Source organism: Neovison vison, chromosome 2 (assembly GCF_020171115.1).
Source record: "Neovison vison isolate M4711 chromosome 2, ASM_NN_V1, whole genome shotgun sequence".
NCBI lineage: Eukaryota > Metazoa > Chordata > Mammalia > Carnivora > Mustelidae > Neogale > Neogale vison.
In genome coordinates, this window is record NC_058092.1 from 7,669,483 (window position 1) to 7,696,858 (window position 27,376).

Here is a 27,376-nt window from a genome sequence, read left to right on the forward strand (position 1 = left end):
CCTCTTCCTCTGACATCAGGGGAGCAGACTGCCTTCCCTTTCAGACTTACAGTGGAGCGAGGCTTCCCGGTTCCTCGGTCTCGAAGCTAACAGTGCAATACATTTTGCACTGGCTTTTTACTCAGTGATTTATACTAGGAGACGTGCTGGGTGATCTCCAGTGTCCTTTTGTCTTTGTGTTTATTTTTCTTGCACATTTAATGTATTTAAAGGATATATTGTCTTTATGGTTCCCTGGGATAAGGACGGGGCTGGTGCAAGTTTTAATGAGAGGTCCCCGGCTCCCTGTGTTGAGATGAGAGTTACATTCATGGTCGGGTATCTTTCTTTCTTTCCTTAGGTGGCAGGAGGCAGTGTTTTGCTGCTTTTTCAAATAGCATTTCTACCTAACGATTTTTAGAAGGGTACTGTGAGGACATTCAATTTCAGGGCATCACCAGCAACTTTTCTCCTGTTGTTTGAACTTGACTCGTTTAAGCAGACAGGAAAGTCTCATATCTTGTGTCTGCATTTACGTATTAGTGTCAGGATGGTGGAGACCGGCCCTGCCATCAGGTCAATTTTTATAAAAACTCTTTCATTCGTGAGGTAATGATATTTGGAACTAGTTTTCTCAAAAACTGTTTTAGCCGCTTGGGAATAGTTAATCAGTAGGGGAGAAAGCACTTGGCTTATTTGCTTAATATTTTAACCAAGTGAATTAGACAGGTTGGGGGGCTGGGGGAGGGGATAAGAAAGTGGGTGGGGGAGGCCCCATAAACAAGGTGATATATAATATTTTTTTTGTTCTCCTTTTAAATAAATACCGATCAGCTTTATGTTCAGAGACAATAGGAGCCGTTGGCTTAAATTTGCAGTTTACTGTATTTATGGCTGTAATATCAAGGTGCTGCCGTCGTAATTTCATGCCCCAATGAGAAGAGCAAGGTCGAAGCAAATGCTTCCATCGGCATCTGCTAACACACTGACTCATAAACAAGGCCCGGCTGGATCAGGTGGCACGGAATAATACAGGCTAATGAAATACAGCACAGCTTTCCATTACTGTTAGTTTTTACAGTGTCGTCATTACGTGTAATTTATGTTTAAAAAATTCAATTTTATACAAGGCACTGGGAAATAGGGGTCTACAGGTCATCCAACGACTTTTAGAGGCTCTGAGAGTCCTTATTGTACTCTACTGTTCCAACAAAATGTTAATAAAATAAAATAAAAATACTTTTTCCCCTCCCCCCCCCAAGCCTTCTCTGAGAGAGTTGATTTTTCTTTTAATTTGGGGAGTATTTTTAGCCAGCTGTCTTCTCTGCCTCATCTCCTCTCAGAGTGCGCATGGGGAGATAACTAGTCGTGTTCTCAGAGAGGTGACCCCCGCACGGTCTCCGCGTGTCCCAGATGAATCACCCAAGTCCTATACACGGGCGGACTGTGACAGGGGAGGAAGATGGCCCCAGTGGCCAGCCCGCAGCTGCTGCCCTTTGCTGCCGGCCCTCTGGCGCTCTTCCCTAATCCCAGCCAGACTCGACATTTTTATTATAAAACTCAGGTCTGGCTGGAAGGTGCTGTCGGGTGTTCATTACCTTGCTTATTTCCAAACTATTCCTAACCCCGCTGTCCCGGTCGTTATTTGACCTACAAGATGCAGAGAATGCTGCTGTCTGCTGTCCCCTGTCTCTCTGCTTCACCTGCATAGGGCCAGGCCCTGTGGCACTGCTCTGCGGTCACTGGGGACAGCACCGAGGTGACTTATTCTGAGAAGCCCATGCACTGCCCGTCCTGCAGGAAAAAGCTCTTCCCGGTGCCCAGTTTTGTCTGAGTCTGTGGGAAAGGACCTGCAGCCTTGTGCTCCGAGCCAGCAGGCTGCAGCTCACTGAGTCAACCCGTTTGGTTTTGTTTGCATTTGAACCGAAACCTCTAGAAAAAGAAAACAAATCTGTGTATTTTCTAGGGGATACAAATAAGCAGGTGTGGTAGCCCCAAGGCACTTCAGTTGCCCGCAGAGGCACTTCAGTTGCCCGCAGCAGTAACAAGGGGCTTTATTAATCAATAGCTTGTAGCTTGCTTGCTCTGTTCTTTGAAAAGAATCCCACCCCGGAGAAAGCGTTGGAGAAGAAATCTTTGGCCAGCTCCTGCACAGGGGCAGCAGCCGTCTCCTTGTAAAGGGCACTGGTTATGGAAGTAGATTCCAGACAACCGAGAACAAGGAATCCACCCTGATGGCTGGTGCCTGGGACCTTCGTTTGCACGATGTGCACTGAGAGCTCAGTTCTGCCAGTCAGGCAGCTGTGGTCTTTTTTTCTTTACTTTTTTTTTTTATTTTAAAGATTTTACTTATTTGAGAGAGAGAGAGAGAGAATGAGCAGTGGTAGGGGCAGAGGGAGAAGCAGATGCCCCCGCTGAGAGAGAGCCGGACGTGTGGCTCGATCCCAGGACTCTGGGATCATGACTTGAGCCGAAGGCAGACGCTTCACCGACTGAGCCACCCAGGCACCCCCAGACACCCGCGGTCTTAAAGGTGAAATGACACTGCCTCTCAGAGGCAGGCGTCCTGGCCTTCTCACTTTGGACAGGTGCCCTCACTCCTTTCTCCTCCTGTTGGCTAAAGCTAGTGAGTGGACAGAATACCTGAGCGGGACTTTTAGTTTTATTCTCTGTCAATGATACGTTTTAACTGTCACAGACCAGGGCTGGTAGCTCTTGGAATTGGCAAGTGGCAGAGGTTGACGTTACTGAAAGCGTCTGAATGCAAAGTGCTAGGGATACCACGTAATGCAAGCTGATATTCCAGCTGAAAGAAAATCTTGGGCTTTACTTTATCGAAATTGGCTGATTCTTCCAAAGGTGGCAGCTGAAGGGGGACTTGAGGGCAGGAGGTTTTCCTGCCCTGGGACAGCGACACCCTTGGCCCCCATCTCTGCTCTGCTCAGCCCTTGCACGGTCCCTCTGCGGTTAGATTTTTCCTTGCAGATAGCAATCAACTGGAAGGAAGTGTGTGTGTCTAATTTGCATGAGATTATTTAAAACAACAACAAAAAAAAAGGTCTGCATTAGTCAGGGTGATGGTAAACAACGCAGAGATGCCTTTTATAATATAGCCTGTGCCTCAGCCTTCACGGCCAAATATAATTCACTTCCAATTGGCGGTTTCCTTTATTATTCCTTTTAACCTTTAGGATTGTGCAAGGTCTCCATCTAAGCTCTCCGTCGCTTGTCTCACGAGGGCGGGCGGGGACCTGGATGTCCTGTGTGTGGGACCTGAAGCTGTCCCTCTTCCTGAAGGCAGGGTTGGTTCAGCACCAGGAGCCCATGACTGCATAGTTAACTGCTGTGTTCTGAAGGAGATGACACCCCTTCCAGCCGAGTCTCCGTGAGTCCCATATGAGTCCCCTGAGTTGAGAGAGTCCTGAACCTGAGCCTGAACCTGGCTGGCCAGTGCCCCCGAGCTGGGGACACTCCGAGGAAGGGGGCTCTGAGGGCAGCATGGGCACCCGTCTGGGAGAGGCCTCCGGATTTCCTGGGAGTTAGAATATTAGAATGATGCGGGGACACTACCCTTGTCGTTCCGGAGTTGTACAAAAAGTCGTCCCCGTGTCATTTGCAGATAGGATGCAGGCGTTCTGTTCCTGTGCTGTTTCGGTCTCTAGGCTCCCAGCGCCATTCGTCAGCCCTCACCTGGAGATGGGGGTGCCAGGTGGGGCTCAGAGAGACCATCCAGGGCTTCTCTCAACCTCTCACAAGCTTGAAGACTTAAGACGTGGTCTCAGAAGCTGCCGTTTGTTGTTTCTGTGCTGGAGGGGCCGTCACCAGGCCCCAGAGAGAGAGCCGTGGAGCCGCGGGTTGTCAAGCTGGCAGCACCGTGCCCTGCCTCGTGGGTTCTGAGGCATGTTGTCCCCCTCCTTGGGCTTAGTTGTTGTTCTTTATCTGTTAAATGAATGCAGTGGCTGGGATCATGGTCCAGCTCTGAAATTATATTATTCAGTGAGATCATGAAAATGCTTTTTTCTTTTTTTTTTTTTACAAGAAGAAAAGTGATTCATTTTATGTAACTAAATCAAAATCCTGGCTCTCCGGAGGACTGGGGATATCAGAATTCCAGCCAATGTAAATTTAGAGCATCAAATGATAAGGTCTCTGAAAAACAAGAGCTTGGAAGGAAGTGCTGATGCCCTTTAAACCGCGGCCTCACTAGTGGGCTCGGCCGCAATAATGCAAGGAACATGTTTTATTAGGAAAATAGGCTTTGTCAGAGCTGTGGGCCAGAGGGCAGAGCAGCGGGCAGGGAGTGCTGTCCCTTTAACGAGCTCGGCTCTCCGGGCCGCAGCACAGCCCGTGACTTACTGTAGATTTCCCCAGCGTTAACCGTTATCGTACTTGTTTATATTTGAAAGAGCCAAAAGGGAAAATGAGAAAGCAACTGAATGCTCCTTTTGGGAAAATTATCCTCATTTGCAGCCAGCGGCTGACAAGGCACACGAAGCACCAGGTTTATGAAATCCCGGGGTGTACCGGTGACCACCCGTCCCCCCCCATGCCGCACGCGTGCCTGCTTCTCCTGCGGCTGATGATGAACTCGTTAAAACCGGGTCTTTGCTCCCAGAACTCTGAAGGGGGTTCCCCTTCCCCTTTGGAAGTTGAGGACCGGGCCTCCAAGCTGGATGGAACCTGAGAGACACAAGCTCGGGGTTCCTGCCCGTCTGTGTCTGTCCTGCCCCGTTTCTCTTCAGTTTGGGGCAAGCCGGGAATTTGGGAGGAGGAGTGGCCCAGTACAGCCCTGCATACTTTTGTACTTGAAGGTGCTGGGCGCCCGGCCTTTTCATCTGCCCCGGCAATGTGTGGAGAGCTGTTGGGGGGGGAGGAGGGCCAGCAGCACTCCGGCTTCCCAGAGGGGCGGCCTTGCCCACCACTGGCTGGCTCCCCTGGGTGCGGAGGGGGAAGGGGGGGGCGCGTTTTCAAAGGGGCACAGTCCTCAACTGCTCAGCGCAGGGAGGCGCAGGGCCCGCAGCCAGAGTAGTTCAGGCCTTGTCGCCCACCCGAGAAGCGGCAGAGGCGCTCAGCCTGCCACATGCCAGTGTGATGTGGGCAGCGCTGGGCTTCGGAGCATTAATGTGCCCCATCTGTCAGCCGCTTGGCACAAAGTGTGCGGTGCGGAAGCTGGAAGATGCCGGTCCTCCGTGTACTTCCTCTCCCCCCGGGGCGGATCCACTGTGCTGCGGGCTGCCAGGTGGGGAGAAGCTCTCGGCCCTCGTGTAAAGGCTCTGTGTGGCAGCCGCCCTGGATCCCGGGATTCCTGGAATCCCCGGCCAGAGGGGTGTCTGCAGACTTAGCGATACGTCCCCACTGCTGCTCCCGCTCTCGGCGGCCCCAGCACTTGTACCCACTGGACCCACTTCTGGGACCGGCCTTGCGGGCAGGTGTTTCTCACACCTGTGCGCCACACCTGTCCCTGCTCTTCGGTGGGTGGGCGCTCTCGTCCTCTTCCCAAGGGCCCGCGTCCCCAGTCGGCCGCAGCCGTGTGCCCCCTGGAAGTGGCCGGTTACTCTCCCATGGGCAGATCCTCGCCACACCCGGCGGCCACTGCAGATGGCGCCCTGCCGTCCCCGGCCGTCCCGAGCGCAGCACGCTGGTGTCTGGAGGATTAAGACAAAGAGAAGCGGAAAAGCTAGCCAAGGGCGGTACAGGCAGCCTGTGCTAGGCTAGAGCAATAACCATCTGAAAGTTTGGGCCTGGCCTTGTTTTGATCTGTTTTCTTGTTTTATTTTCTTCTTTACATTCTATATCCCATTCATACTAATCACAGTCAGTCCTGATTTTTCTTTTTATTTCTGCATTTGTCATAAAATAAAGCAAATTATTCCCGTCTTCGGAAACGATCGAGACTAATTAGTCGTCTCACCCAATAATTAGTTTTTTGTTTCCCTGTCTGTTTTCATGCATTATTGTTAGTTTTTCCCCCTCTTTTTTTAACACCATTACAGATTAAAATGAGTCACATTTGCAGTTGATGGTATCTGTTTTCGGGGGAAGAATGGAGAATTGCAGTACGGAGCGACTTCAAAAGCAGCAATAAACTCAAGGATAAATTAAGGAAATTGAATGAGCCACATTTGGAAGCAGTGTGGAGGCTAATATTCTGTCGCTTAAGGTTAAATTGCAACTGAGAGAGGTTCCGGAGAATCCGAAATCGGAGAGGAAACTTACCAGGATGCTAGGCACTCTGTGGCTCTCAGGGTCTTTTCTCAATGAAGATTTCGTTGCGTCCAGGGACAGTGGCAAAAGGTATTCACCTGCAATTATGTCCTCTTCTCCCCCCAGGGCTGACAGATGAAGAGATTGATTTGGCTTTCCAGCAGTCGGGCACGGCTGCCGATGAGCCTCCGTCCTTGGGCCCGGCCACACAGGTGGTTCCTGTCCAGCCCCCTCACCTCATTTCTCAGCCGTACAGTAAGTCATCCGCTCAGTCTCCTGCTTTGACCTTGACTGGGGTTCAGGATTCTGGCCAAAGAGCAGTGCTTCCCAGCTCCCAAACTCAGAAGAAAGCCAGGGGTGTTTAACCGGGACTGGTAGACTAGCTCTTGGGTTTTTCCAAAGGAATGTGCCACACCCAAATCCTCTCCTAGACAAACTTCTCAGTATGTGACAAAGGTTTAAGAAGAGACGAGGGACCAGAATAAATGAGTATATTGTGTTGTTTCAAGTATTTTGGTGACAAGTAAGAATCTATAAAAGTATTTCTTGGTTCTGTTTCTGTTTTCTTACATCGTGCTTCGCGTGTCACGCTTTCATCAGGTACATGAACGTCTGATTCATGACCCCGTTCTCGTTTGCTCACTGAAATGACTCCTCTCCTAATTTTACTTTTTAAAGTTAATATTAGTAGATTTGGGGTGGCTCCTTCCTTCCTCCCTTTTTCCTTCCTCCCTTCTCCTGGCTATACCATGTATATTTGTGTGGTGACAGCCTCTTAGAGAATTTCAAATTAAATGTAAAGGTCCTTTTTGAGTTAGCTTTTAATTATTACATGAGAACATACCCATGTTGTTTTTAAGTGAAGCCCTTTGAGAATAATGCTTCTTCAAACTAGTAATAAATGTACAATCTCCAAAATACGGCTAGAACCCCTTCTTTAAGTCACTTATGAAAAGTCGAAAAAGATTAAAATTCACTTCAGAGTGTTGGAAAATAGCTCAAGTTTTATGTCTTTAACATAACTCAGCCTTGGATCTGTTGTCTTTCAAAATGCCTTTTCTGTAATTGTCTTCATTTTAATTGTCTATCTCGGAAGTTTTATTTTTTCAAAACTTGTTAATTTAAAACAGTGTTAGATGTCAGATTTTGGGAGACATAACAAAATGCCTTCCAAGCCAGGCTTGTTTGGACCCCAGCACGTGGTCTGGCCCCTTACTTTGCCATCCTTATGGGCTCAGGCAGTGCAGGGGGCCGGGTGGTGGGCTATGGTGTCGCAGATCTCAGTTAGACGTCTCCTTTTGCTTTCTGGATAAGGCTGAATGGGCGAGGTCAGGGAACACGAATTCAAGTTCACTTCATCCTTAGTCACCTTGTCTCATAGACTACTGGCATCCTCTGACCTCTGAGACCCAAGAAACGGTGCTCAGCGGTGAGCCTTGCGCTGGAGCTACCGAGTCAGGAGCGAGCACTTGTCGGCCTGGGACTCACGTCTCCTTCCTGGCCAGCATTCTTTCGCATCTGTTGTGTTTGTTTTGGGTCACTAAACATACTCTCCATGTTTCCATCTATCCAAAGACTAGGTCTCCACACTTTTTCTTTAGTTGTGTCCCTGGGCCCAGCCATTTAATGGGATTTGTTGAGGACAGACAGTGGCAGCTGGGGTGCAGAATTTTCTAAGACGCACATCTGTTCTATTCCAGCTGTTTCCTCCATGGCTTAAAACCAAACAGGTCTCTCGGCTACTTGGAAACTTCTTGCTCAGAACAAATTGTTCTGGTTGGTCACAGAGTTGGCCTAAAACCTCATGCGCACGTCTACTTTTGGTAGGCACAAGGGGTTAAACCGTTGGTCTTTCTGAAAGAGAAGAAGGGGGTGGTGGAGGGGGACAGTGCCGTCATCTAGATTCTTCTGTCCAGGTCTCTCTGAGAAGAAGCATTACACGTTTAGGTATTTAGGTAGGAGTATTTTTAAGAGTCTCCCAGCCCTAAAAATAAAATACATCTTCTTAGAGACAGACTCCTTCCTGCTTTGACGCTAGTATAAAAACAATGGTAATGGCAATTTTAAATTCCTGAAGTTTCTGCTTGTCATTGTCGAGCTTCGTTCCTCTTGCACTGTTACACTGCTCCCTTCAGCTCCGGGGGTGACTCTACCTCTTCACTTCTGTACTTTTGCCAGGAGGTGTCAAAACTGCTCAAAAGGAAAAAAAAAAAAAAAAGCTTGATTTTGATTAATATAGAGAAACAAGACTTTGCCTGACTGATAATAAAACTGATAAATGACATTTGAATTACTTGTAGCGGTAATTTATTACATAAAATATCTTTTATTTGACATGCGATTAGTTGCTGGAAGCATCACTCAATCTGACTAGTTTAAACATGCTCTAAAATGAACCCCAGTAAAAACCAGGGCTGTCTGCTGCCGGCGTTATGAAATATACTAATCCTGGAGTGAGGAAAAAATCTGACTTTAAATATTTAAATGATTAATTGGGTTTATATATTTTTTTTACCTTTCTAACCCCCTTAATTACAAGCAAACTCAGGGGAGTTTCTGAACTAGGTGTGCAATCTGTATGCTTATCACCGAGGCATTGTCTGCGTCCTGGGAGGGATTTATGGCCTCCGCTCATGTGTATTCCTGCCCATTTCACATCCAGAGCCCTTTCCTTTCCATGTCTTGGCTCTTTAAGGGCAGATACTCCATCTCTGAACCTTAGCCTAGAAAATGGGATTCTCTGGGCTCAGCCCCCGATGCTCACGTCTTGGGGAGGGTAAGCTTTTTCAACACCGCCCCGGGGAGCCCGGTGCTCTTGGATGATCTCCTCTGGACCCACTGGCCCTTCTGCTTTGGTGGCAGATGTCCCACCCTGTACCTCTTTTGGCGTCTCTGCTCTTTGGTGAATGTGGTTGACCTTGAGATGGTGGTAAATGCCTGTGTCAGCAAAGGGAACTTGGACACCTGCCGTAAAGGCACCAGGTCAGTCCGCCCGTGTTTGCTGAGCATCTACTGTGTGTCATTAGAGATACAAAACATGATCCTTAAAAATCTTACAGGCTCTCTGGGAGAGAAAAGATGAACTCTTAAGAAAAGGATAATAATCAAAGACATTGTGATTTAATGCCAAAATTAATTATGCAGACAAGAAATTCCGTAAGAATACAGAAAAGAGAAAAATTAATGTGAGCTAGAGAAGTCAGAGAAGTCTTTGTGAAAGCGGTAGGAGGTTGACATTGAGGGGAAGCTTCATGTCACCTGGTGTGAGAATAAACCAGTGTTGTCAGGGCTCAGAGGAAACTCAGGCAGAGCTCTGGAAAGTCAGACTGGGATTCGAGAGGAAATCTGATGTTCTCTGCTTCTCATTTTCTTTCTTTTTGTCCAGCTTTGAATCAGGAATTGGTTCTTGTGTATATCCACAGCGCCTACCCAGTCCTGCACGTAAAGTTCTGATAAGTGCTTGATTGATTTGCTGCAAGCTGATTTTTCTTCTTTCCTCCCAAAGAAACAAGAAGCAAGGTAGCTTTGGGATTTAGGCAGGGCCATTGTAAATTTTGTAGGATAATATTTTTTTTCTTAGGCTTAAATATCTTCCCTCACTGTCTTTGTTAACCAACTTAGGTCTTTCAAAGAGTGACCTGTATAGCTTCAGTTAGGATGTACGTGTGTGAGGTTATTGAAAGGCTTTGACATTTGATTAGAAATCTCGAGAGTGTGGGTTCTTTCTCACTGTGCTTCTTCATAGCCCTGTTTAGCACCTATACTTACCTTGAATATCTTCATTCACTGAGCAAGCATTTATTATTTTATTCCTGCTGTGGGCCAGGCACTGTGCTAGACCCCTGCGGTGAAGTGATTAATAAGACTTAGTTGATTCCTCTAGTTTTTCTTGTTGAGCAGAAAAGGCAGTTAAGCAAAAAGCGGTGCCTGCAAAGTAGGTCCAGGTGAAGCCAGTGGTGCAGATGAGGCAAAGGGGCACCTCAGACCTCAGGAGAGGCTTAACTGGGTGGGTGGAGGGGGACATGGTCAGTTCATTGACCAGCCAAGACAGGTAAGAGCAACCAGGGTAAGGCAAAGGCATGTGGACCGTCAGAAGTACATTGATTTTTTTTTTTTTTACATCAAAATGTGTCACCTAATCATTCTTGAGGCTGTATTACCTGTCTGACCTTATTATTCTTAGACTAATATGAAAATTACGGGTATCATCTGAGAGGATGCTGCGTGGAGAGTTCGGGAAGGTGTTCTGGGAGTGTGTGAGGGGCTGTCCAGATGCTCTGCCAGAGTGCCTTCCCCTCTTTGCCCGCCAGCTCGTTGCTGTCCCTCAGGGTCGGGGGCAGCCGCCAGCTCCTCCAGGGACGCTCTCAGATGCCTCTGTTCCAGCAGGACGGAGGTTCCCTTCGGCCTGCGCTCAGTCCCCTGTTTCCTGCCATACTACCCTTAAGTGTGTATTCACTTGTATTTTATGTCGGAGTTCCTGGAATTAGAGGCTTTTTTTCTTTTTTCAAAATCTGTAGCCCAACACTCAGCCTCAGCCCTGAAAGGGCTTGTTGAATGGGTGGGGGGTAGTGGAGATGTGCGTGGGAATCGACAGGCTGTTCCTGTAACACCGCCAGCGGGGCTGGGGGGCTTCCCAGGCAGCCAGCGAGTGGGGCCTCCCGTGTGCTCGGCCACGCGGGCGGCGGGAGCGGAGGACGGGCCTTGCCTTCGGGAGGCCGCCGTTTGACCATTTAGAGGAAAGCCCAGTGCTTGCGGGAGTCCAGCGAGGACTAACCGGTGTCATCTTGCTGGGGGCGATGGGGACAGCTTTCGGAATTTCTGAAGGCACATCTCGCTTTTGACTTACATAGGAGGGTTTGGCTTGTGTATTGAAGGAAGTATTTCTCTAATTTCTAGGAGATTATATTTTTTCTGTTGTCCATGTGATTGGTTTAATAAGTGGTTTAGCATTTCAAGAGCGAGCACCCTGTGTGTTCTGTGCTTTGCGGTTCCCCCATTGCGGTGCCATGCGGGTGCCACATAAGTGCTATTTGCAGACACTGAGGAGGGCAAGTGTTGCAGGAAAGAACCAAGTAAAGGAAGCCAAGCCTTAGGTTTCTTGGGCCGCGGAAAGCGTCTCTGGTGCTGGTGGTGGGTAGGATTGTGTCTTTGCCCACAGCGCGGCCTGTGTTCGTTTTACAAGTTTCTGCAACAAACAACAGGAAACCCAAGACAAGAGTGGCCTTGAACGAGATGGAAGACTATTCCTCAGTTGTGTGAACGTGCTCTGCACCCCGACACCTGGCCGGCAGCCGGCCCGTGCTCCGGTGGGACAGCTCCAGCCCCCGCTGTCCCTTCTGCCGTCCAGCCAGCACGAGGAGGGACAGGAGGGAGAAGGGCCAGCCTTCTAAGGACACGCGGCCACACCCTCTGCGCAGGAGGCTGGGAAGTGCAGTCCTTGTCCTGGTGGGCACGTTCCCAGCTTTTCTATCCCGCAGAAGGTTTGAGTTAGAAAACACACTGACTGCAGGATGCTGGTTTCCCTTGGGTGGAGAGGAGCACATGGCTGGTTTCAGTGGTATTTGAACAGCTTTAGCTGGTAGAGTAGCTGGGTTTAGGATTGCTAATTCGTCATGCTTCATAACTTACATAAATGTTACATTCTTTTGTAGGTATCAGAAATGGCTGGGGGGGGCACTTTAAAAAGTTGAATGTGGGGGCGCCTGGGTGGCTCAGTGGGTTAAGCCTCTGCCCTTGGCTCAGGTCATGATCCCAGGGTTCTGAGATCGAGCCTCACTTTGGGCTCTGGTTAGTGGGGAGTCTGCTTCCCTCCCTCTCTCTGCCTGCCTCTCTGCCTACTTGTGATCTCCCTCTCTAATAAATAAATAAAATCTTAAAAAAAGAAAAGTTGAATGTGAATTCTCAGGTGTTGCTTCTCCCCTTGGTGTCAGCTGCCCGCCGAGCAGAGGGAGGACCCAGAGTCCACACTGCTAGCTGCTGTTCAGTCACTGCTGGCTCCCTTTACCTCTTCTCTTTGTTTTAAAAATTCTAACCTTTTTTTTTTTTCTTAATCAGTTTTATTGAGGTATAATTTACCTAAAATAAAACACATGTATTTTATTTGTATGATTCTGAGCTTCGACAGGTGGACACTCCCATGTGGGCATCACCACACTGTAGAACATTGGCGGTACCCCAGAACATTCCCTTGTGCCCTGTTCCCGGCCAGCCTGATTCTGGGGCAACCCTTGGTCTGCCATCCGTTGCTTCTCACTAGACTGCTCTTTGCTGGGGTTTTTTATACATGGACTCATACAGTATGTACTCTCTCTGGTCTGGTCTTTCGCTCAGCATAATGTTTTTGAGCTTTATTCAAGTCACCGTGCAAAGCGGTACTTGTTATTTACCGCTTGTACAGAACTGCTTGTTACTACTGAGCAGTATTCCGTGGTGGGGATGGGCCATGTTTGTCCGTTCACCGGCAGACAGCCGTGGGGCTGTGGGCTGTTTCCAGCTCTGAGCTATGATGCTCAAAGCTCTTGCGAATGTTCGTGTGCAAGTCTGTATGTTTTTATGTCTCCTGGGTGAATGCCTCGGAGTGGAGTTGCTGGCTCATACGTTAAGTGAATGTCTATCTCGGTAAGAAACTGCCAGACTCGGGGCGCCAGGGTGGCTCAGTGGGTTAAGCCTCTGCCTTCAGCTCAGGTCATGATCTCATGTTCCTGGGATCAAGCCCCGCATCGGGCTCTCTGCTCAGCAGAGAGACTGCTTCTCCCCCGCCACCTGCTCCTGCTTGCCTCTCTGCCTACCTGTGATCGCTGTCAGATAAATAAATAAAATCTTTAAAAAACAAACAAACAAAAACTGCCAAACTTGTTTTCAAAGTGGTAACACCATTTCCCATCCCCATCAGCAATGTGTGAAAGATGTGGTCGCCCCGTAGCCTCGCTGTTGGATGTTTTCCGTCTTTTCTAACGCCAGCAATTTTCACGAGTATACAGTGGTATCTCATAGTGCTTTGAGTTTACGTTTCCGGGATGGCTAATCTCGTTGAGCGTCTCTTTATGTGCTCAATGTGCATTTGCATAACTTCTTCGGTGAAGCGGCTGTTCCCATCTTTTGCCAATTTTTAATCATCTTCTTGAGTTGGAAGAGTTCTTCCCATCTTCTGGATTCATGTGCTTTGTGGGATGTCTGTCAGGATTTCCTCGTGGCCCATGGCTACCTTTTTCTTTTTGACATTGTCTTTTGGAAAGGGTTTAAAAACTGATGATTTCCGTTTATCTTTGGGGTTTCTGTTTTGTTTTATTTTGTCGTTGTTGTTTTCATTTTGGTTTTTACAGCTTACGGTTTGGGTGTCTTATCTGTCATAACTTTACTTCCCCCAACGTTGGAGAGGTTTAAAAAAAATTTTTTTTAATTTTTTTGTTTTTTTAAATTTTTATTTTTTAATTACTTTTCAGTGTACTAAAATTCATTGTTTATGCACCACACCCAGTGCTCTATGCAATCCGTGCCCTCCACTATACCCACCACCAGGCTCACCCAACTTCCTACCCCCCCGCCCCTCCAAAACCCTCAGATTGTTTTTCAGTGTCCATAGTGTCTCATGGTTCATCTCCCCCTCCAATTTCCCCCAACTCCCTTCTCCTCTCCATCTCCCCATGTCCTCCATGTTATTTCTTATGCTCCACAAATAAGTGAAACCATATGATAATAAAAATTTTTTACACGAAGCTACCGAAGTGCATTTTACATATCGTAACACTCACCCGTCTCAAAGGTGCAGTTCCTGACTTTCCGTGTCTTACTGAGTGGCACACTCGTAATCAGTGCGAGCACTTTCCTTCCCAGATGAGATCCTCTGTGTCTGTTTACTGAGACTCTCACCACCCACCCCAGGCAGGCACTAATCTGTCGCTGTAAATTTACCTTTTCTGGACCTTTCTGGTAAATGGAATCATCCTATATGTGGTTCTCCCGTGCCTGCCTCCTTTCAGTGAGCGCTTTTGTGGCTTCCCGCGGGCTGGCATCCAGCAGCACTTCCTTTGTATTGCTTTTCTCGGCACCCGTTGTATGGGCAGACCGTCTCGAGTCTAGCAGCTCACCGGCTGACCCACAGTTAGGTTACCTTCAGTTTTGGCCAACCTGAACCACACCGCTGAGAGCACGTGTGTGCAAGTCCGACATGGGTGTATGTTTTCAGTCCTCTTGCGTAGATCTCTGGGAGTTAAGTTGCTCGTCATATGGCAGTTTTGTATTTCTGGATTTTTCTTAATTTTTCTTTCTAGTCAGCTTTCTTGAAGTATGATTTTTTAAAAAAGATTTTATTTATTTATTTGACAGACAGAGATCACAGGTAGGCAGAGAGGCAGGCAGAGAGAGAGGGGGAAGCAGGCTCCCTGCCGAGCAGAGAGCCTGATGTGGGGCTCGATCCCAGGACCCTGAGATCATGACCCAAGCTGAAGGCAGAGGCTTAACCCACTGAGTCACCAGGTGCCCCTGAAGTATGATTTATACACAAGATTAATCAATTTTAGGGGTGCCTGGGTGGCTCAGTTAAGCATCTGTCTTTGGCTCAGGTCATCATCTCAGGGTCCTGGGATCAAGCCGCTTACTGGTCTCCCTGCTCCGCGGGGAGCCTCCTCCTCCCTCTCCCCCGCCCCTCCCCTGCTTGTGTGTGTGCATGCTTTCTCTCCCTCTCGCAAATAAATAAATAATCTTAAAAAAAAAAAAGAATCAATTTTAAGTGTATAGCTTGGTGAATTCACAAGTTATAACTCATTTAACTCATGTCACCAACACTACAATTACAATATAGTAAATTCCCATGACCCCAGGAAGTGTCTGTGCCCCCTGCCCCGCATCGGTCTTCTCCCCAACATCAGGTTCTTTCGAACCAGCAGTCTGCTTTGGATCACGCAATTCCAGTTTTCCAGAGATGTTCACGTAAATCGCGTCATATAGCAGGTAGTCTTCTGTGTCTAGTTTCTTTACCCCAAGGTAATTCTTTGAGACTGATCCTTTGAGATATATAGGCCGATCAGATCACACACACACACACACACACACACACACAAATACACATGTTTCTGTGACATATACCCCCCCATTCCTTTAAAATATAAAAACCATTCTGAACTCACAACTGTATAGAAGTAGGCCAAGGTGGGGCTTAGCCAAGTGGGCAGTTTGCTAACTCCTATTACTTCGCTCTTTGGATATACCACAATTTGTCCATCGACCATTGATAGTTGTTTGGGTTTCTAGTTTGGGGCTCTTATGAGTAATGAATGCTGCTGTGAACATTCACGTGCAAGTGCAAGCATGCTTCCTTCTCTCTCGGTTTCACACCTGGGAGTAGATTGCCTTAGCCACACGTTAGGTGGATGTTTGACTTTGTAAGAAATGATAAGACTAGTTTGCAAAGTGGTTACACCATTTTACACTCACTTCAACAATGCAGGAGAATTTAAGTTGCTCTGCATCCTTGCCTACACTTGGTATTTTCAGGTATTAAGTTTAGCCATCCTAGAAATACGTGTGTAATAGAACCTCATTGTACTTTTAATTTGTATCTCTCTAATGACTACTAGTGATATTTTCATGTGCTTATTGGCCATGCATAGGTCTCTCATGGATCATCTCTTCCAATCTTGCACTTACTTCCAGATCATGTCGTTTTATTGTCGAGTTGTATGGAGATAGCCCTTTATCAAGTACACGTTTTGCAGATATTCCCCCCACCCCCAGTCTGTGATGTTCCTTTTTGTTTTCTTGGCAGTGTCTTTTGAAAAGCCTCGATTCAAGCTTTTGATCATGTCCATTTTATTCTTTTTTTCCCCTTTTATGGCTCATTCTTTTTGTTTTTTAAGATGTCTTTGCCCACCCCAAAGATTTTCTTCTCTGGTTTCTTACAGCAGCTTTAGAGTTTTTGCTTTTTGGCCTCAGCGTGTGATCTGTTTTGAGTTCATGCTTACGTATGACACAAGGGGAGGGTCGAGATTCGGTTTCCTCCCTCCGTGGCTCTCCACTTGTCCCGGCACAGGTGTTACACAGATTATTCTTTCCCCGTAGAATTACGTGGGCCTCTTCGTCAGAAGAATCCTGGACTAGATACACCTGGGCCGATCCTGGGCTCTTCTGAATTCTTACAGTTTAATCAGAGCTCATATATTTTAATCTGTGAGTGAGGATATAGATAGGACTGTCAGTGTCCTTCCTGCCTGAAGATGACACTGGGGATAGCGTAGTGGCCCATGGGAAGTGGGAAGATTGTCTTTCACAGGATGTTCACGTGAAGACAGGCCTTGGATTTTCAGTGGTGACTGCTGTGGGGCTACTGTGGTGTCTTTGCCTCACAGCTGTCCAGGTGCTTCTGTTCAGAGCTGTTGTGTTTCTAGCTCCTGCTCTCCGGTCGGTGTGTCCTTCCGGCTGCCGCCGACCATGCTCTGCTGTGGGCCTCAGTGAGCCCCCCACAACGGTGGCCAGCCCCCCGCAGCTCCACCTGTTACAACTGTCCCGTGTGTCGCCAGCCCCGCCCCTCCGTGCCGTAACAAGGCCAGGTTTGGCAGACTGGCTTGATGCCAGGACCTTGCTGTAGAGGAGCCTGTCTTATTTAATTTTCAGGGTGGCTTGTTGGGATGATTTGAGCAGCTAGATGCGGCACTGTGTGGCATCACAGCCCCAGCCTTAGGGAGTGTGGAGGGGACCTTGCCCCGCGCTCAGGCTGTCGGCCTCCCCGAGGACTTGACAGTTTCTCTGCGTGGTCAGAAGCTCCTCAGACTGCCGCAGCAGGACGATCTTGGGCCGTCTCCAGCTCTTCACTGCTGATGACCCGTTAGCGGATGCGGCATTTCCACGGCATCCGTGAGTCCAGGTGCATGACCAGGTGGCTTCAAGTTCAACATTGCTGTGGTGTGTGTGGGATTGCCAGCCCCACATGTGCTACCCGATGTTTGTTCTCGCCTACTAGGTGAGAATTTCTTGGTCAGCGGAGGTTTAACTAAAGGTTTACGTGTGTTCACGGAATGGTTAGGGAGTCCCAGGGGTGTGTCTCTCCTGCCCCCGATGGGGCCGCCGTATGCTTTGGAATTGCTTTTGGGCAGCCGGACCTCCGCGGAGAGTGCCCAAGCTTCCGCTAACTGACAGGGTCCTTGGGAGGTCAGAGAAGCCGTTGAGGTTCGAAGAACCCCACGCTCTTCTCCCTGCGCGTTTGTCCTCGGACCTCATTGCTGCCCGAGACAGCGGAGCAGGGCCCGCAATGCCCGTGTGGAGAGACACCTGCTGCCAGTGATGGGGTCTTGGTAAAATACTGGGCCGTTCAGCTCGTGAGCTGGTCGCGCCTGTTGCGGGAGTGCTGGGGACAGTTTGAACCTGAGCGACAGTAAACATATCATTGTTCCTCTGTTCTTCCAATGTAGCAGAGCTCTGCCACCTTCAGTCAAGTGGCCTGTGCTTGATGAGAAGAGGAGAACGTCCTCGGGAGCCGTCGGGTTGGTGGTGTGGAACCGGGATCTCTGATCTCGGGCTTCGTGTCGGCTTTGTACGCAGACAGGACTCTGCTTCCAGACTGGAGGCTCTGAAGCTTTTAAAAAGCTCATTCCTTCCACTCCCCTTTCTTCTGAGTGAGAGCGGAAAAGTGACCGGCCCCATTTTCTGCCCTCGACTATAAAATTCTGGACCTTCGAGGAGCGTGGGGACCTGTTGCCCTGCTCTCCGTGCTCTTGTGGGGGTCTGCACCCCCTTTGGGGAAGATGGGCCCCAGGGTCGGTGGCAGACAGGACTCCGGATGGTCACGGCTGGGGCTCTGAGCCAGTTTGGGATCGCATCGAACACTTTCCCGCGAGCCCCCGTCTGTTACCCTTTGCAAGGCGTGCGGCAGGTCAGAGTTCCCTCCGTCTTCGTTTCTCTCTTTTTTCATTTCGCCACAAGACAGAATTGTATCACACATCTCCAAAACGAGTAAAATGGCATTTCAGCTTCTTGTCTTTATAGACTCTCTGAACTTTAGGAAAGATCATTCTGGTCCCTTTTCATTAATAATGAAAACCAAGGGGCAATAAAATGTTCTTAACGCTAGCATGTCAGGAACGAGGTGCGGTGCGGCGGGCGAAGGGTGCGGCCGGCAGGGAGCCACAGGTGTTGCTTGGTGCTGACGAGGTCAGCGCTCTGGGGAGGCCGCTGCAGCTGTCGCCGGGCTCTGGTTCTCGAACCCGTGAACTGCCAGTACCTGTTCAGCCGTCCAGCTCCTGCGCACGGGACGAGAGGCTGCGCTTCTCAAGACAGCGTACGTTTGCGGCAAGAAGGACCCAGGCCGACTTCGGCTTTGTTAGTTTCTTGCCCGGTTGCTGCTGTTCTCTTGCAAGGTTTTGAGGGAGGATTTGAGAAGTCGGTGGTGAATACAGAATTCTGGACACGTGCCTGTCTTGAAGGTGCTCTCTCTGATGACTTTGACAGCACGGATGGATGTTCTGTGCATGGATGAGAGCCCTCCTGGCCAGCGACTCTCTCCAAGAGTGATAAGGTTACTCTGTCTCCACTTTTTCCTCCTAAAAATGAGCTCGTGCTGGATGTTGGGTGTTGTATCAGGGCACTCAGAGCAGAGTGGACTTGGAATGAGACAAACGAGAAGGTTGTCCGGAACTCAGAGCCTCCTGGCTCCTCCAGGTCAGGGTGAAATGTCCATCCACGGTCCTAGTGGTCTCAGAGCTTACGATTTCCTGAGTCGCAGCTTCGCCACACAGACGCTTGCTGCCTGGGGGTGTTCCCACAGCAGAGCCGCAGAGTTCCTTCCCTTCTTTCTTGTTAAGAGAGGGAGTCGGGGGAGGGACAGAGGGAGAGGGAGCGAGAGAATCCCAAGCAGGCTTCACACCCAGCACGGAGCCCAGTATAGGGCTCCATCCCAGGACCCTGAGGTCATGACCTGAGCCGAAATCAAGAGTCGGACATTTAATCGACTGAGACTTAGCCACCCAGACACCCCGGTGGAGCTCCTTTCTGGAGATAGTTTCTGTGACCCTGCGTGTCACTACACAACCCTGGGAGGGAGCGGGGATGTCCTGGCTTGCCATAACCCACACCCCAGAGCCCATGCGAGAGTGGACGGATGCATTTATATAAACATGGATACGCTACACACCAGGGGACACCATAAGCAGAGTCAAAAGAAAAATATACTGGGAAGGATTTTTGCAATTTTTAAAAGGATTTTATTTATTATTTGAGAGAGAGCGAGCGAGCACACAAGCAGGGGGAATGGCAGGCAGAGGGAGAAGCAGGCTCCCCGCTGAGCAGGGAGCCCAATGCGGGACTCAGTCCTAGGACCCTGGGATCATGACCTGAGCCGAAGGCAGACGCTTAACCGACTGAGCCCCCCAGGTGTCCCGGACCTTTGCAACTTCTGTCAGAGACGGGGGCTTATTTTCCAGGCTCCTCCATCACTGTCACCTCTGCCTCCTGAAAGCCGCATTCAGCTGTATAAGAAGTTTCTATAAATTAATGAGGACATTGCTAAAGACATTGAGTAGGGGAGTAGGGATCGTACACAATACGCCAAAAAGGACAGGTACTGCAGGGATGCTCGGTCCTCCCTCACAGCGAAGTGTGTGCAAACGAAAACGGGCTTGAAGTCGTCTCTTCTGGTTTAGTACGGGAGCTGTCCGGTGTGATGAGCCCATGGTGCTGGCGGCCGTGAGGGGAAGGCACTCTACCTAGAGACACTCTGGTGCGAGTGGACCGGCTCAGCTCCCAGGGGGGACGATTTAAAAATCTCTTTCTGGGGCCCCTGGGTGGCTCAGTGGGTTAAAGCCTCTGCCTTCGGCTCAGGTCATGATCTCAGGGTCCTGGGATCGAGTCCCGCATCGGGCTCTCTGCTCAGCAGGGAGCCTGCTTCCTCCTCTTTCTCTCTGCCTGCCTCTCTGCCTACTTGTGATCTCAGTCTGTCAAATAAATAAATAAATAAAATCTTTAAAAAAAAAATCTGAAATTTATTACTCCTCCAGGCCCTGCGTTACAGTCCCGTCTGCCTCCTGAAACCCCATTCAGCAGCTCCAGGAGGTGGGAGTGTCTCCCTCGCCCCTTGGAGGTCTTTGCCCCTTGGGTCCCCCTGCCACTGAGCCTGGAGAAGGTCCCTCTCCTGTTTCCCTTTGTCCGGAGATGCCAGGATATGACGCGTACCTGGCGAGTTTGTGGGTGTGGGGGGAGGTGAAGGCTGAGACACACGGTGTCTGTCCCCACAGGTGCCCACGGCGCTCTGCTCCGGGAGCCGCGGTGCAGTTTTCAGGAAGTTGGGGACAGCTGCTGCCCTTCTCTCTTCACTTTTTTGCTCCCAAATGTGCGTCCAGACCCTAGCTTCCTTGTCATAACAGCAGACCCTGGGTGCACGCCCTCTGGAGAACTTGCCGTGGGCACTGTGGTCTGATTCTGCAGACCCAATTGGCGTTCCTGCCCCGCCGATCATTCTGGAAATGGTGTGCGGTGCCTTCGTGGCCGATCCCTTGAGAGGAGGCAAAGCGTCCGGGGAGATTGTGGACATGCAAGCCCTTTGTGAACCGTCCGTGGGAAAGATCATGAGGTAGAAACCTCTGCTCTCCTGTGGGATTGGAATTCTGTTCGGGAGTCGGGGGAGCCCCTGAGATGGTGTTCTAGAGCCCCAGGCTGGGGGCCTGCTCGTGCAGGGGGACTGGCTGCCCGTGTCTGGTTCCCCCCCAGCAGCAGCCTCTGTTCTCCTGAGCCTCTTGTCCTCTCCCGGTTGGTCTCACCTTTTGTAGCCCCTGGCGGGAGCCTCTTCCCACTTCTGCGTCCGTCCCCGCCCAACCTGTATCGCCCCTCGAGGGACCCGGCGTTGTTCTCCCGGAATGTACGCTGACTGCGCCACTCCCAGATTCAGAGCCTTCAGTGACCCCACTGCCTGTGACCGATGATCGGGTGGCCCCGCTCTCCACCTGGCTGCTGGGTGTCCCACCTCTCCCCTCCCCCGACTCCCTCTCGGTTGACTCCGCTCGGTTCTCGCCCATCTCCCCTCTTGGGTAGGCCCACTTGCTCACTTGGACCACACCAGCTGCCTTCTCTCCTTTGAGCCCCGTCAACCCCTGCCTTGGCACTTGCTTGCCCCCTTCCTCGAGCTCTGTCCCTGGGACCCCACATGTTTCAGTGTCTGCCTCCTCCAAGACCCTCCCACCCCCGGCTCCCCTCTCTGGCCCTCCCCCCCAACATGGCCCCATTGGGCCTTCTTTTTGTTGTTGTTTAAAGATTCTATTTATTTAAGTAATATTTCCACCTAGTGTGGGGCTCGAACTCAGGACCCCAAGATCAAGACTTGTATGGACCTGCCAGGCCCCCCTCCGCACTGAACCTTCCTGGTCACTCTCTGGAGTCACTTTGTTCCGTCGTTCGTCAGCTGCCTGCTACACAGTTCAGGGTGGCGCAGGCCAGGGCACCGGGGTCTCGTCACCCCACGCCCCTGGGCCTGCAGCACTGTCGGGCACACAGCTGGCGCTTCGTGAAGTCTCGAACACACAGATGGTTCTGTCTCTTCCTTGTCCCTCCCCTCTTCTGAGGTGGCTCTTAGCTCATCCCTGTCTGCACTGGGGTGTGGGAATGCGTATTGATGCACACCCAAGTGTGTTTGTGTCAGCCTCTCAGGACCCTTTGTTCCCGGAGAGTGGAGACCATGGCCTAGGTCTGCAGATCACCTCTGCCACCTGACTGCCGCCCCGGGACTTGGCTCCTGGCTACCCACCTCCACCCAGCAGATGTGCGGTTGAGGCGGGTTGTTCCGAGAGCCTGGACCGAAGAAGGGGACGCGGCCAGGCCGCTGTTGCCACTGGCACGTGCTGCGTCCTACAGTTGCGTGTCGCAGTTGCTGGTCCTTCGAGATTAAGAGATAGTGCCCGTGCCCTCCCCTGCCCGGAAGGACGCGTGCACTTCTCCTGATGCGCCTTTTCCCCCAACCTCAGGCCCCGTCGGGTCCCGATGGAGAGACTACGGTGCCTTGGCTGTCATCACGGCGGGCATCGCGTTCGGCTTTCACCAGCTCTACAAGGTACGTCCGCCTTTCCCTGTGCCCCCCACCCGAGCCTTCAGCCCCACCCCCCACCCCCCCACCCCCGTCCTGAGGTTGATCTGTGTCGAGGTGCCCAGCCCTGGAGCGCGATGGCAGGAGAGCGGCTGCCCGGGGGCAGAGTACGCAGGATCACGTTTTCTGCGGGAGGCGTCTGGTTCAGTCTCCGTCCCCTGCCACCACCTGGGTGGGTGCCTTGACGACTTCAGACCCTGCTCATCTGCTACTCTGGGCATCTCTCCTCAGAGTCCCCACTGTGCAGAGTGACCGTGGGGCCCGTCCATCAGCAGGCCGTGTCGGGTACTTAGAACAGTGCCCAGCATACGCTGAGTAGTCGGAACATTTTTTTTTTTAAAGATTTTATTTATTTATTTGACAGACAGAGATCACAAGTAGGCAGAGAGGCAGGCAGAGAAAAAGGAAGGGAAGCAGGCTCCCCGCTGAGCAGAGAGCCCAATGCGGGGCTCGATCCCAGGACCCTGGGATCATGACCTGAGCCGAAGGCAGAGGCTTTAACCCACTGAGCCACCCAGGTGCCCCATTTGGAACATTTTATTTTATTTTATTTTTTTAAGATTTTTATTTATTTATTTGACAGAGAGAGATCACAAGTAGACAGAGAAGCAGGCAGAGAGAGAGAGAGGAAGGGAAGCAGGCTCCCCGCCGAGCAGAGAGCCCGATGCGGGGCTCGATCCCAGGACCCTGAGATCATGACCTGAGCCGAAGGCAGTGGCTTAATCCACTGAGCCACCCAGGCGCCCCTTCTTTGGAACATTTTAAAGAGACAGAATGACAAGGTTGTTGAGAGCAGGGGCACTGGAGCCCAGCGGCTGTGTTGCATCCCGGCTCTGCCACTTAGCAGGAGCTCAGTGGTCTCATATGTAAAATGGGGACAGTTGTATCTGCCTCACAAGGCTGTGGTGAAGCTCCTTTGGACCGTCCATGTGCCCGGCACACGGGAACCACTCTCTGTGCTGTTCTCGGGTCTTTTTTACGGGCTCTGGTTTTGTCTTCTACGTATTGTGTTGGCATCCATGTAAATCTAGGATTTTTCCCCCAAACTTCATAGTCAACCCTCAGAATCCCAGTCTTGGTTGCTTCCCACAGAACTGCAGGCATGAAATGAACACGTACTTCCTTGATATCAAATACTAACCAGGTACAAACTACCAGAGACTAACTTTGACTAGAAGCAGGCAGGTCTTCTCTGGAGGATGCAGAGCCAGGGTAGGTCCCGGAGATAAAAGGCAAAACAGTGGCCAGAGGACTTGCTCTCTGCTGTTCCTGGAGAGAAGGCCTCTTTCCTCCCGATGCCGCCTGCAGCTCCCGCCCTTAGAAGCTGAATGGACGCCCGGCCTCACTGTTGTCACTTTGAGCACGTGAGACGTGTTTCAACTCCGGGATTTTTAATTTTTGACTTCTGCAAAAGCTAGTGACAGGGCTGTTGCAGAGTATACTTCTTTCAGCGGAACGTCTATTCTTGGAAGTGGAAATTTCCATGTCAAAAATCCAGAAGCAGGGCGCCTGGGTGGCTCAGTGGGTTAAGCCACTGCCTTCGGCTCAGGTCATGATCTCAGGGTCCTGGGATCGAGTCCCGCATCGGGCTCTCTGCTCAGCGGGGAGCCTGCTTCCTCCTCTCTCTCTCTGCCTGCCTCTCTGCCTACTTGTGATCTCTCTCTGTCAAATAAATAAATAAAATCTTTAAAAAAAAAAAAAAATCCAGAAGCAGAATGTTAGCAGTCCCGGGATTTCCCCACTTGATCCGATGCCCTTCCCTTACCCTGTGTGCTGGAAGCCTATTTCCAGTCGCTGTGTAGTCACTAAGAAGAGTAAAATTCTAAGCCACAATTCTCAAAATACTGTTCCAGCTCTACTAAGCGGTCCCTAACGTTCCCCTGGCTGCTCTCGGACAGCCTGTGTTCTGCTGGAAGCGGCATAGTTCTGTTGCAGTGAAGAAAACATACTCAGTTTTCCCCATGAAGCTCTGATCTTTATTCTTTGCCTTAAAAAATGCAAGAGACATTGAAAGACCAGTGGCCGTGGTGATGAGAATTTTTTTCATTTCTTTAAATTAAAAAAAAAAAAAAGGTAAGAGGCCTCACCTTGTTTTGTAACCGTGTAACGATGTAGGCTAGGGGAGCGTGTGCTCTTTCCTTTGGCTTTTTTGATCTCAGAGGTTTTCGCGTGTTACATGTGCAAGAATCCCCGACTTATCCTCGGGAAACTCTCAGCCTGGAAAGTAAGGCTGCATTTGGTGAGTTTCCGCTCAGTTGTGGGTAATAACTCACATAGTGGTTGAAAAGCACTTTGCGAAATAGAAAATGCTTCTGTGTGTTTGCTAAATAATGATCTTCACTCCGGAGTCGCTCCTGAAGGGAGTTTCCCGCAGACACCTAGTGAGAGAGCCCTCCTTCTCCTTCCCTAGTACGGAACCCGTAATGGAGAAGCCGCTGCCTTTTTTCCCCATCTGGGCCCCAAATGGAGTAGGAAGCCAAGTGCTTTGGTCCCACCTGCCAGTTACCCCACCTGCCGGCCCCTGCTGCCTCCAGTGCCTGCCCCCCTCCCCCCATTTAAGCCAGAGACTTGAGCTCACGCTTCCGAAACAAGAGGCATCAAATACAGAGCTTCTGGGGTGTGATGCCCGTGTTCTGTCACCCAGCCCTCCCAGCGGCCGCCCTGCTACCGACCTTCCACCCCTTCCCACCTCAAAGCAGGCAGCCAGTTATCAGCGACGCCCCACTTGTCTTCTTCCTGAATGTTCCAAGACCCGCATCCTCGCCTGGGCTTCCCAAATTCTGGGCCGCCTTGTTTGGTTGCCCTGTGGCATCTGCTGCCTTCTCCCCAGGGTCAGTTTCTTCAGGTTCTGCCCCTTCCTGTGCCTTCTGGCCTTGTGTCTGGAAGAATTTGACCGCGTCTGACTCTTACCCGAAGGACGCTGGTTCCGAGGGTTCTGAGGACTCAAGGCTTAGTTTAGAAATAACTGAGGTGTGACCTCCTTTGCTGGCCTCAGAATACCGTATATTGTTCCCTCGTAAAAGGACCAAAAGCCCAGAAATCTGCTGTAGATTTTCATCTAGTTTCTTGAATAATTTTTTGTTTGTTTTATTTTGCTCATTTGTCTCTGAATGGTGGATCATTCACGTGGGTCAAAATGTTTAAAGGATTAGAAAAGTGTGCAATCGAAAGCGTCCCTCCCGCTGTTGCCCGGAGGCTACCAGGGGTGTCACTGTCTTGTATCACCTTCTACATTTTTATCTTACAGCTTTCAAAGCAGAATCTTAAATATTTTTTGTTACAGAAATATACGTAGCATCATGGAGGTAATTAAATAAAAGGGCCCAAAATAGACTGACTTGACTTTAACTTGTCCCTACTTCCTGGTCCTCGTCCTTATGCAGAATCTTAATCAGCCTCGTAACTTTCAAGCGTCTCATTTACGGTGTTTGCGTCGGGTTTCCGAAGCCCAGGGGTGACAGAGAGAAGTGGGTGGGCAGAATTTGCCAGGTGGCTGGAGAATGACCCCCCGTGCGCGCCCGCTGTTCATGCCCGCCGTGCTCCTTCTAGAGATACCTGCTCCCTCTCATCATGGGTGGCCGAGAGGACAGGAAGCACCTGGAAAGGATGGAGGCAAGTCTCTCGGAGCTGAGTGGCAGCGTGGCACAGACAGGTAAAGATTAATGACTCCATCAAGTCGCCCCTCCGAGCCTCCGCGAGCAGCCCCTTCTCTGCCCCGCCCCTCCCCCTCCGTCTCCACTTTATGTGGTGACTTCATTTATCTGCTCTGAGAATCTGTTCACATTTGCAAATGAAGCCGCCGTCATTTCGGTTTAATTTGAAATTGCTTGTTTACTGTCGGCGCGGCCTCAATTAATTATGTTTTTACGGAAAGGCTCCCAACCTCAGAATATTAATAAGGGGAATAAAATGACAGCCTTTCTCAGGGCTGTAAAGTTCATTTTTAATTTCTGCTTCTGTGAGGTTTTCAGGGGGGTTTTCGGCGGTTTTTCCCCCTTCCCTCTAAGAATCCAGCTCAGGGTCAAGAAAGGCTGTAATTACTGCGGCTCCGAGGACCCCAGCCACCTCCTCTGTCATCGACTCCACGGGGCTGGCGTTCATTACCCGGTGCCCCAGCGATGGCCCAGATTAGCTGGGACCTGTCGCACCAGAGGTGGCTTTTCCTCTTTATAAACTTGTTTACTAGATGGAGGCGCTGAAACTAAAAACTCCCGCAAGCTCCAGCGCCACTGTCCCAGGCAGGAGGAGCCTGTCCCCGCCAGGGTGCGTGCGCAGAGCCCTCAGAAATGCTGTGCTGTGTCGGCCCCAGGGGCCCATGGCTCCTATGGGGTCCGCTGACACCGTGATCGGGGGTGGTGGGGGGCACCTGCAGCCTCGGGACTGGAAGTGGAGGGCAGGGCTGTAGCCTTGAACCGCTCCCAGGGTCGCGGACCTGAGATGTGTTTCTGCCAGCACGGGAGAGTCCGCAGGTCCCACCAGGACGCGGTGAGGGGCTGTGGTGAGGGAGCACGGAAGTCGGCAGAGCCGAGCAAATCATAAGCACATGTAATTGGAGGGGAGAGGTTTCGGACGGATATACTGTTGACCACGGACAAGTGCACAATGGAAAGATGGAGTGGGAATGCTAGAGGTTAGCTACGGCGCAGGTAGATGGCCCAGAGCGCAGATAAATTACATGCACTGCGGGGTGGGGGGGGCGGCGTCTGCAGATCTAGGCAGCTCTAGGTGTGTGGACAGAGAGAGAAGAATCCGTGTGTATCATTTAACAGAGATGCGACTGCTTTCTCCTCCCAGTGACTCAGTTACAGATGACTTTAGCGTCCGTCCAGGAGCTGCTGATTCAGCAGCAGCAGAAGGTCCAGGAGCTCGCCCATGAACTGGCTGCAGCCAAGGTACTCATTCCCTCACCCTCTCCGGATCCAGGTCTGCCCTGCTCGGGGCTCAGACCAGGGCTTTTGTGCCCGGTTCACTGCATTCCATGGGGGCCGACTCTTGTCTTCTCTCATGCCCGGTACAGAGCAAGGGGCCCACACCGTCCTCTGCAGAGAATGGAGGTCGCCACTCTCTTTGTGTCCCTTCCTAGCAGGAGCGGGAGAAGCAGCTCTTTGCCTGTGGCCCTCCCGCGGGAGCCCACAC

At 50.7% G+C, this 27,376-nt stretch overlaps 1 protein-coding gene across 1 annotated transcript in view; it reads left to right on the forward strand.

Annotated features, from left to right (window-relative positions):
• The window catches only part of PEX14 (peroxisomal biogenesis factor 14), a 138,175-nt gene that overhangs the window by 104,153 nt on the left and 6,646 nt on the right, over positions 1–27,376 (forward strand). Inside the window, exons 4-7 of the mRNA XM_044237135.1 lie at positions 6,310–6,438; positions 22,122–22,207; positions 25,790–25,892; positions 27,035–27,132. Coding sequence (XP_044093070.1) covers positions 6,310–6,438; positions 22,122–22,207; positions 25,790–25,892; positions 27,035–27,132 — 416 coding nt within the window. The remainder of the gene's footprint in view (positions 1–6,309; positions 6,439–22,121; positions 22,208–25,789; positions 25,893–27,034; positions 27,133–27,376) is intronic.